General features: G+C 45.4%; 2 protein-coding genes across 6 annotated transcripts in view; one reads left to right on the plus strand and one right to left on the minus strand.

Moving 5' to 3' along the window:
- Asap2 (ArfGAP with SH3 domain, ankyrin repeat and PH domain 2) overlaps positions 1 to 5,659 on the plus strand; it is a 156,684-nt gene extending 151,025 nt beyond the window's left edge. For all 5 annotated transcript variants that reach the window (XM_029541189.1, XM_021202007.2, XM_029541190.1 and 2 more), the window contains 3 exons: positions 160 to 230; positions 569 to 691; positions 3,152 to 5,659. In XM_029541189.1, the coding sequence (XP_029397049.1) occupies positions 160 to 230; positions 569 to 691; positions 3,152 to 3,226 (269 nt within the window). In that variant the 3' untranslated portion in view covers positions 3,227 to 5,659. The remainder of the gene's footprint in view (positions 1 to 159; positions 231 to 568; positions 692 to 3,151) is intronic.
- Positions 5,660 to 6,178: 519 nt separating this feature from the next.
- Positions 6,179 to 11,126, minus strand: part of Itgb1bp1 (integrin subunit beta 1 binding protein 1) — an 11,827-nt gene continuing 6,879 nt past the window's right edge. The window contains exons 4-7 of the mRNA XM_021202383.2: positions 9,905 to 10,041; positions 7,536 to 7,628; positions 6,896 to 7,045; positions 6,179 to 6,435 (exon numbers count right to left, since the gene is read on the minus strand). Of these exons, the coding sequence (XP_021058042.1) occupies positions 6,364 to 6,435; positions 6,896 to 7,045; positions 7,536 to 7,628; positions 9,905 to 10,041 (452 nt within the window). The 3' untranslated portion in view covers positions 6,179 to 6,363. The remainder of the gene's footprint in view (positions 6,436 to 6,895; positions 7,046 to 7,535; positions 7,629 to 9,904; positions 10,042 to 11,126) is intronic.

An 11,126-nucleotide genomic window follows, 5' to 3' on the forward strand; every position in this document is an offset into this window, starting at 1 on the left:
TCTTTTCTCATGAAACAACCAAACTTGCAGAGAGTCCTGTTTCCAGATAGAACCTTGTGATTCTTACACTGCCTTACAGTTAAAGTGGATGGGATGGGGACGGGGTGTCCTATCAAGTTGCTTTGTCGTGGCCCTAACGCAGTGGATCTCTCTGAACAGAAGCTTCGGGTCCTCTGTCCAACACCATGGCCCTGCAGCCCCCAGCACCCATGCCTAGGAAGTCACAGGCGGTAAGTGCACAAGCCTGCTATCCTGCCACCAGTCAGAGGACTCCGAGGCAGCCTGGCTCTCTGTTGCTCCTTGGTGAAGGGCTGGGAGCTTCTTTCTGATGCTGTCTCAGCTTGGCCCCTCTGCTCATCATCCCCATGAGCGCCAGACCCCAGGTGTTTCATTTCCTGCCTCTGCCCAGGCTCCTGCTACACCCAGCCAGCCCCACTTGCTTGACTTCTGTGGGTTTCCGAGCCTCGGCGCATGGCTCATGAGGCAAGCAGAAAGCATGAGGCCAGTTCTCTGCCTAAGAACTTGGTTTCCTACAACCCTAGCCTTCACATTTCCTCTTCTGATGTAGACCAAGTCAAAGCCCAAGCGAGTCAAAGCGCTCTACAACTGCGTGGCTGACAACCCAGACGAGCTGACTTTCTCTGAGGGTGATGTGATCATTGTGGATGGGGAAGAGGATCAGGAGTGGTGGGTGAGTCAGGGTGGGGTCACAGGGGCCTGTGCACAAGTTAGGGTGGGGCCATCGGACGTCTGTGCACAAGACAGGGTGGGGTCATAGGGGCCTGTGCACAAATCAGGGTGGGGCCACGGGGCCTGTGCACAAATCAGGGTGGGGCCACGGGGCCTGTGCACAATCAGGGTGGGGCCATAGGGCCTGTGCATAAGTCAGGGTGGGGCTACAGGGCCTGTGAACAAGTCAGGGTGGGGACATGGGGGGTCTGTGCACAAGACAGGGTGGGGCTACGGGGCCTGTGAACAAGTCAGGGTGGGGACATGGGGGTCTGTGCACAAGACAGGGTGGGGCCACGGGGCCTGTGAACAGTGGAAGCTCTCAGCCTAAGCAATCTGGATCTAGTGCTGCTACCAGTCTGATGAGCAGTGCCTTCCTCATCTCTGGTATCTCCTATGTGGGCACCTTCCTCTGAGTGGGCCTGATCTGTCCCTCGGGTGAACACCTCACTATAATGGTGGGTAGACCACTTAGGCTACATTTTCATAGCATGCTTGACCTGAACCAAGAGCTTTGGGGCCCCAGATTTTCACTGCCAATTTATGGAGCAAGGCATCCAGAGAGCTGGGCTCCAGGGCGGAGTCCTCATGCCTCTTTGAACCAGACAAAAGCTTTACGCTGCTCAGCATCCAGATAGTATAAGAGTGGCATGGACACTGGGCTTCTCCCAGAAGCCCTTGCAGCTCATACTCAACCCCTTACAAGCTGAGGACCTTGGCAGCAGGTGCTTGGGGTCTATAGTCCTGGGTGACATCATTTCTGAGAGGAAGTTTGTCCACAGCACTGTGGCAAAGATGCCATGAGAGGCAGCAGTGATAAGCCGGGTGGGGGTGGGGGGTGGGATTAAGGAATTAACCAGTTCAATGGGGTTTACACAGAAAGCACTCAGCAGGAGCTGCCACCCAGTGGCCACTCATGGCTCTGCTGCATAGACAAAGCAGTATTTCAAAAGGTACCTCAGGACTTGGGGAGGATTTTGCTTGACAGTCGCAGGCAGTTTGAACTGATCTGTAACTGCCCCTCCTGCAAGCCCCACCTACCCACCACTTGCCGTTTCTGTGATCTAACCCCTAAGTTCTCTGTTGGTGAGTCGGTGACACTGCTGTTGGCTTGATCACATTCACCTTTCTTTTTCTTTTTCTTTTTCTTTTTTTTTTCCAAGACAGGGTTTTTCTGTGTAGCCTTGCCTGTCCTGGAACTCACTCTGTAGATCAGGCTAGCCTTGAACTCAGAAATTCATCTGCCTCTGCCTTCCAAGTGCCAGGATTAAAGGCGTGCGCCACCACCGCCTGGCATCACATTTGCCTTTCTTAAAGCAACTGACAGAAGATGCCCTTTCCCATCAGCCTCCCTCAGCACAGGCCCATTAAGGGCCATAGCTACCAAACTCCCAACTCCTCTACATGCTAAGTTCCTGCGCATGGCGAGGCCTGGTGAGAATCCAGCACTGTCTGAGAACCTGACCTTGCCCCTCAGCGTAAACACAGACCAACACCCATCAGGTGGAAGCAGACATGAAATCACACCATCTTGCATACTATGTTATGAATGAGACACTGACCTGACACAGGCTTAGCCATATGTAAAGTATCTATTTCCAAAGTACAGAAAATTCAGACAGGTGCAAAAGAAGTAAATGTTAGCCGTAACTAGAGAGCCCACCCTTCCCAAGGACCCACAGTTCTCAGTGCTGTTTTTGAAAAAAACAACAGCACACTTTGGCAGTTTTCCTTTAGAGTTTGCCAATATCGTAAACATGGCTGAGATTGTACGTGGCTATAATTCTCTTATTACCCAGACTGCATGGTGTTTGTTTGTTTGTTTGTTTTGGGGTTTTTGTTTGTTTGGTTGGTTTTGGGGTTTTTTTTTTGTTTTTGGTTTTTTTTTTGTTTTTGTTTTGGTTTTTTCGAGACAGGGTTTCTCTGTATAGCCCTGACTGTCCTGGAACTCACTTTGTAGACCAGGCTGGCCTCGAACTCAGAAATCCTCCTGCCTCTGCCTCCCGAGTGCTGGGATTAAAGGCATGCGCCACCACCCCCAGCTCAGACTGCAGGTTTTTAAGCCTTTCTACAAATGCCTGATAAAATATGAATGGAGACACATCATATTTTTGCCAAGTTATATGCCTTTGAGTATAGTTTCTTTATTCATATACTAAGTGGGGAGTGGGCCAGATGACTTCCCTGTTGTCTTCCATACTGCTGGGGCCCAGAGGCAACATCTGTGTTCACCTGTAGCCATCTGAGGGTGTACGAGGCTTGTGGGTGGAGGCAGGAGCTCTAGCAAGCACAGACAGGAAGGAAAAAGAAAGGACAGCCAGCGGTTTTTCTATCATCCTTTAGCGGAAAAGACTCCTCTGAACAGGTGTTATGTTGCCCCTCCGTGTTTGTAAGACTTGTAACCCAAACTTGCTCATTTCAGATCGGCCACATCGATGGAGAGCCCAGCCGCAAAGGAGCATTTCCCGTATCGTTCGTGCACTTTATTGCTGACTAAACTGCCACTGAACAAAAGCCTTTGTTTAACCGTTATGTTCCATTTTGTTACTGGTACCAAGGCTAGCCATAACCAGTCTCACGGACCGTGTTGTACGGCAGCCCATCTTTCTATGATACTGTCCCGTTCTGAAAACTCAGAGGCGAGTTTTATATATAAGCAGGTTGTTGTTTTAATAAGTTGTGGTTTTTATGAAACATTGCTATACTTTTACTAGGAAAAGCAGAATTTCCTTAAGGGGGGGGGTGAGAAGCTATTTAACTGTATACCCAGGATCCTGTATTTCCAGGAGTAGCTGAGCCTAAAAACAGCTTAAACAAATTTGGGGGATTCTTACAGTTTTCCTTAGCCCAATTCTGACATTGGTTATCTTGTTTAGCACAGTCAGTTTAGCAAGCCAGCACCATACTGCTTCCGAGTCTGTCGCCCTACCCTGGACTTTGTCCACCAATGCCATCCATTCACCTTTAAAGACATGTATTCCTTTGAAACTCAGCCAGTGTCTATTTAAAGCAACTTGGCAATTTATACGTTAGCCTTGTACTTTTCCGGACCCCGTCTGTGAGGTGGCAGCTGCCATGATGTCCCGCATGTTCGTACGACCCGTGTTGTGAACAATCATACCTAGCATACTACTGATGGGTTATTACAACATAGCTAACAGCAGTCTGTTCTACACCAGGTATTTTTAAACTGCAGTTCCTGAATTTGGTTAAAAACTAAGGATGATGGATTGCAGAGCAGTTCTTTAGACTAATTCATATGCCTGGGTGTTTTAGGATTTGCCTCATTCAGCGTCCCCTGTCACACAGGAGTAGAATATGTGGTGCGGGCCACAGTAAGCACATTCTTCCATGTCCTGGTGCGTGCTCCCGCCCTCCCCTCCCAGCTCCTGAGGACACCCGCTCAGCTTAGTTCTTGTCTTTAATAGGATTCTCTAAAAGGAATGGTAGCTACACTGTCTTGAAATTTAGCCTATCCAATTGTTTGTATTCAAGAACATATCAGAAATCTGTAGATCTTGGGGAGCCCAGTGCCCCCAAACATCCCAGTTACACTATGTAAGCCCATCACATCACTCCTAAACTTAACACTATGTGGGGTGGGGGAGGGGAACTAGATTATATATGATAAAAATCAAAACTCATTAGTTTCATGAACTTGACTGTCATACCTCTACTTAATAACAGTAAGCATTGGTTAGGATATGGGAAATGAAAGAGGCAAGCATAAGGCTTGCACGAAAGCTGGAGTTTGAGCAAAAGGAATGGATTGAGGGTTAAGCTTGACGGTGAGGCGATGCTGCTGCTGGAAGTGGCACACTTGATTGAAGCAGCCCCTTCTTTACGCTCTTTGTGCAAGGCTCTTATAAGCTCGGAGCTCTCTGTTTCTTTCAAGGAAAACAGGACAAACTGGAATTCTTAGGATGCTATATAGTGAATGCTTCCTATCTTTCAGATTCTGGGTGAAAACGTGTTAGATCTGTAATTGATATCTCTCTCTCTCTCTCTCTCTCTCTCTCTCTCTCTCTCTCTCTCTCTCTCTCTCCCTCTCCCCCTCCCCCTCCCCCTCTCCCTCCCCCTGCTCCCCTAACACTACATCTGTTTTTCACTACTTGTTAATTTCTGTCCCTTTAGCCCTTCTCCTAGTCACTTTTCTCATAGACTTAAGAGTGTGAACAGATGCATTTTGCACATTGCACTTCCCAATACCTTTTACGGTGCCTCCCCCCACCCCTACACACATCTGTATCATCGGTCTTTAGTACCTGGTGCCAGTTCTCTGAGGAATCTAGTTGATTTATGTCAACATTTTAACTCCAGTCCCAAGCTAATCTATCAGGTTCACTGGTATATAAATACCTAGGAAATATTTTTCCACTCTCTAATTTGGTGGCACTATTGTGCAGTAATGGATAGTCCTTTTTACCAGAAGAGAAATTCTATTGACGTCCCTCCTAATTGTCCTTCCTGTTACTTGCTCTTTGCAAATTGAAAAGAGAAAGCAACTGAAAGGAAAGCATTGTAGATATCTATTTATATTTAAAGTTTACATTTCACGAGTCAGCTGCGGAATTCAGACTTCTTTCTTTTATTTTATTTTATTTTTTTTATTTTTTTATTTTTTGCCGCTTTCCATCAGGTCTGACTTGGAGGGAAGATGACTCAGAAATAGGGTGCACAGACTAATGTGATCTACCGAGGGTGGAGAATGACCTGCAGCCTAGAATGCTATTTTGAGATGTATGATATTCAATTCATTCACTTGATTACTTTGGTCTAGTTGCAGCGCAACTGTATATACTGTATAACCTAAACGGATTATTTTCATTGTCCTTAATGCAGTGATTTATAATTAGAGCATGTTTAATAAATTGACTTCCTGTTAACCAGTCATTTGACTGGAAAAAAAAATAAAGTACTTTTAAATGGACATAGTTCTCGTCTGTAAAGTATTAGCTATTAGCACCCAGCAACCAGCAGGCGTCCTCCAAGGTTCTCTTAACTGCGGTAAACTAAGTGTACTGGGTATTGTCTTGACAGTATCTCTCTGGTAGGGTGCTTTTTGTCCCAAGCTGACATTGTCACTCCAAGGTCACGTGTAATTGAGGTTCCCCAGTCCAAATCTCTGCATGTCTTAGTTCCAAGCAAGTGATCCCAAGTCCCTGGGAAGCTACAGGGTGCAAGTCTTTCAGAGCAAACTGGGGTGACACGTCAGTACTAAGCTTATTTGCATTTTAAAAAAGACAACAGAGGTTTCTTTATCTTTCTTAGATTTTATTTTTTATGTGTATGTGGTGTGGCTGTATGTATGTATGTATGTATGTACGTATACATGTATGCCTGGTACCTGAGGAAGCCAGAAGAGGGAATTGGATCTCTTGGCACTGGACTTACAGGCAGTTTTGAGCCGCCATATTGGTGCTGTCCAGACCCCAAGGTTTCTCTTTTGTCCAGAAAGCAGGTAATTTATTGGAAGTTGACCTACTGTTAAAAACCTTTGAGTATAAAACCAATATTTTATACATTACTCTTTAGAAAAGGTCAGGGCGTTACACCCTCTAATAGTCCACAGCTGCAGATGGATGTAGGCACAGGTAAGCTCTCGGTGGGTCAGTTTCCGCTTGCCTGCAGAGTTCAGGACTTGTCAGAGGTCAACACAGAGTCAAACGCTGTGGATAAGACCTTGCAGATTGCTTGGGCTTGCTCCTGGATTGTATGAAGAGATACAGTATTGGTGGAGGGTGCTATATAACCCACACACATTGTACAGAATTCTCAAGGAACTACTGAAAAGAAGACTGGGTACAGAGCCTGTACACCTCTCCAGGAGCTTTACCTGCCTACCTCACAGTGCTTCCTCCAAACATCAGTACCTGCTTAGCTAGTCGGCACTCCAGCAGACACAGCAGACAGTAACGGCTGGTGCTAAGGAAGCCTGAGACTAAGAGATGCCAACTGGGGAGTAGGGGGAGCTTTGACCCGGACCAGCCAGGTCAGTGTTGCCCAGCAGAAGCATCTCGAAGCCTGTCTGAATAGCTACTGGCCCAGGGTTTATTCGTTCTGAGGATGGCCCTTGGGGAGAGCCTTTTCTCGGCCTTTGAAGGTGGTGGAAGATCACAGTCTCACCATTTCATTTATTGAATAGGAACAAACCAAGATCTCTCACCAGGCTGTTACACTGGTAAACCCACAGGCTGTATTCTTCATTGCTTGCATCTGTGGTCTTGAGCGCCAGCAAGCTTTTCCCAGCTCCCAGGCCATCATCGTAACACACCATCCGGATGATTAGATACAGGGCATGCCTATGCAGAACACCCTGTGGAAATCACAAGACCTTCAGAAAGCTGGGACATGGTGCCACTGCTTCTCAGTTCTCGGGAAACACATAAAGTGCTTTACAAGGCTTAAAAAGGTAGGTGCACAGATCTGGGAGAAAAGACACCTCAGTTTCTCAGCCCAAGGGACACTGGCATACCTAGTTACAGGGTGACTTGCTTTCAGAATTACACTTTCCTGTTTAAACCCAGAGAAATAGGAACAAAGTCATCTAAACTGCCCCACCTCGCTCCCTGGCCTCCACACCCACCAACAGCTACTTTCAAATGACAGGGAGTCCCTAGATGAAACTCAGTGGGGGCCCACATGCATGTGGGAAATATAACAGAGGCTCATTACTCGCCCTCAGGAATGAGCAGAGCTTAACACCAGCCACCAGGCAACCACACAGGACACAGGAGTCCAAGTGTGGCCCTTAAAGGCTGGGGTCCCTGATCTCACAGAACGTACTTACTGAGCACTGCACTTACATGCTGATCCGTGGTCGAGACTTTTATGCCGTACTTAGAAACGCCCAGAATGAACTCCTCTTCCAAGGGAACAAAAGGCAACTTTCCATCTTGCTTCAGAGTGAACATAATCACAGCACACAGTAAAACCACAAGAGCATCTTAGGTTCCATTAGTTGCATTTGGAATCTGGTTATCACTGCCTCAGATCCCCCCAAATTCAGATTGATCACTCCCTGTGTACTGTTCTGTCCTTTTGTGGTGTCAACGCTAATGGAAACTGGAGATCCTAGCCACAGATCCTGGTGACATTAAAGTATTTACATTATTAAGCCAAGTGTGTTGGTGCAAACTTTTAGTCCTAACAACTCTGGAGGCATAAGAAAGCAGATCTCTGTGAGTTCAAGGCCAGCCTAGTTTACACAGTGAGTTCAAGGACAGCCAGGGCTGTGTACCTTGCCTGAAAACAAAACAAAACTTACATTACTTAGATTTTAAAATCCTCAAAGCTCATCTTCATGTCAGGACAAGGAATGACTGGGACTTTAGGTAGCAGGGACCACTTTTCTCACAGTCTTTCTCACAGTTTTCTGTCTGACTGCTAAGATACAGGTCCTGGGAGGATTACGAACTGTTGATGAACTTCACTCCCAAAACTGTCAATCCCCAGTGTGAGCTGTTGGGTGATGCCTGATCATACCCTGACCCCCAGCAGATCAGCTGGCCCCACCTACCCAAGATTGCTGCCTAGTTTGTCTTCTCTTAATAAAGATATTACTGGCAGATAGTAGATGTACTGTATATGGTTTGTAGACCAATAAATGACAGTAAGTGAGCCATGTCCAGATGACTCTGCTCTTGGCCCTACCAATATTAATAGAGTAATAATATAAGAGAGTAATAACACCCTTCCAACCATTTCTCACAGATCTAGGACAATTACAAGGATCAAAATAATGCTACTGTCGATGATAGCATTTTACCAAACAAAAAGCTCTATGGCAGATGAACAGCTTAGCCATCCTTACAGAACGATGAGAGTGCTAATAGAGTTCTGAACATCTTTCCCCATAACAGTATTTGTCACTTACACTTTGTCTAGGTGACCATGTTCCAAGCTAAATAAGGGATAACTAACAGGCTCTACCAAAAGTTCTGCTAAACTGCAAGTTAGATTGACTAATTTTCCGTGTAATTTCCTTCAGAGCCATAATCTCTATGACTTAAGAGACGGAAGGGTCTCTGTTGTCCTGGCAGTTCTGGGGTTCTTGCTATACAGACCATAATGGCCTTGGACTCACAGATATCTGCCTGCCTCTGCCTCCTGACATGTAAAGGTAAATGTATAGATCTTATCATTTTATTCTATAAACAGTATGGCATCTTAATTTTTCTGCACATAGACTTTTTTTTAAAAGATGTTTTTAAAATGTATATCGGTGTTTTGCCTGCCTGTATTTATATATGCCATGAGCATGCAGCTTAAGGAGGCATTGCCTGCCTGTATGTATATGTGCCATGAGCATCCAGCTTAAGGAGGCAAAGGAGAGGGTTGGTCCTCTGGAGCTGCAGTTACAGATGGTTGTGATCAGCCATCTGCATCCTGGGAACAGAACCTGGGTCCTCTGTAGGAACCGCTGTGCTCTTAACCATCAAATGGCCTGTCTAGCCCTCCGATGATGGTGATTTTTCTGACCTGAGTATATTTTCAAAGTCCATCCACTTAATTCTTGTTGGAAATGGAGTATAAGAAAGGAGATACGCTGGCAGTGGAATTAAAGGTAAACTCTACCACATCAGCTTTCTATTCAATTTTTTACTGGTTTTTGAGGCAGGGTCTTACCATCCAACTCTAGCTAGCCTATCATGCCTTCAATCCCGGAACTCGGGCAGAAGGCAGGCAGACCTCTGAGTTCTAGGCCAGCCTGATCTATAGAATGAGTTCCAGGACTGCCAGGACACATAGAGGAACACTGTCTTGAAAAAGACAGAGAAAAAGAGATAGTTTTTGTTTGGTTTGGGGGTGGGGGGGGTGTCGAGTTTTTACATCAGTGAAACCAGTTTGGTGGGGTAAGGCTTTGAAAGATTGTTTTAGAGAAAAACAGAATCTAAGAGGTAAGTGCATTCAGTTCTTCGATCAAACCAGGATACCAGTTAACCCCATAAAGTAAAATGTTCTATGCCTGGAGAAAAGCGGTTTCTTTCTGTGAGTCTCTATCTCCAGGGCCCCTTGCACCATCTGTGATTCCATGCCAACTCAGGATGAGATCCAGCTTTAGCCAAAGATGGTGAGCTCCCTGCAGTGAACCCAAGAGAAACATTTTTCTTCAAGGCTGCCCGCTAAGCTGCCAGATGGTTCAGTTGGAACCTAGCTTTGCTTTGTCACTCACCTGCGCGACATCTATGTAATTTATCAGGTCTAGTGGTCCTTCAAGGCTCTTCCCCTCAGACACAGCCAGTTTCTCGATGGCACCAACATACTTTATTCGGAACTCAGCACATGTGTCTAAATTGCTGTTACTCTGTCCTAAGATTACAATAGACATTGAAAAGTGATGCCTACTTTACAGAACATTCTCAGTCCTTTTATGCATATTATGTATGTTTTATATATATTATAAAACATATATAAAATATGTACATAATATAAAATTAAAAATCAAAATGCATATTATAAAGCAAGACTGTCATTAGAATATAACCCTAACTATAATGTTAGTTTTTGTTTTACAGATTTATTTTTATTTTACATGTCAGGTGTTTTACCTATATCTATACATATGTATCATATACATCCAATGCCTGAAAAGGCCAGAAAAGGGTGGTGGATCCCCTAGAACTGGAGTTGCAAACAGTTGTGAGCTTTCACGTGATACCTGGGAACCCACCCAGGGCCTTCTGCACTCTTAACCTCTGAGCCATCCCCAGCCCGGGTTTCATTTTTGAGACAGTTTCACTAGGTTCACCAGGCTGGCTTGGAAGTCACAGAGCTACCTGTCTCAGCCTCCCAGACACTGGGATTAAAGGTACACTCTACCACATCAGCTTTCTATTCAATTTTTTACTGGTTTTTGAGGCAGGGTCTTACCATCCAACTCTAGCTAGCCTAGAACTTACTATATAGACCAGGCTAGCCTCAAACTCCTAGAGCCACCTGTCTCTACGTGCTGGGATTAAAGGCAGGCACCACCATGCCTGGGCCTACACCTAGGTTTTTTTAGTTACAAGCTTCTAAGTGCAAGATGTTTTGATATAATAAGGAACCTAAATTTTATTAAGCTTTTTCCTCAGTGACTGCCTACACCAGATATATAAAAGCCTCAATAATAGGGGCAAGTGGGATACTGATGACCTTTATTTCAAAACCAACAAAAATTTAAAAAACCAACTAGATAATGAATGGCACCATTGTAATACACAACTACTGGTTTCTGCCATTTCTTGACTCCAGACACCTGTCCTGTCGTTCTGCCAGAAACAGCAACTTCTTTTTTTTTTTTTTTTTAATTTATATAGAATAATGTGAGGGATAGGATGTCCCTTAATAAATGGTAGCAAAGCCGGACAGTGGTGATGCATGCTTTTAATCCCAGCACTTGGGAGGCAGAGGCG

This window comes from Mus pahari, chromosome 7 (assembly GCF_900095145.1).
Source record: "Mus pahari chromosome 7, PAHARI_EIJ_v1.1, whole genome shotgun sequence".
Classification (NCBI taxonomy): domain Eukaryota; kingdom Metazoa; phylum Chordata; class Mammalia; order Rodentia; family Muridae; genus Mus; species Mus pahari.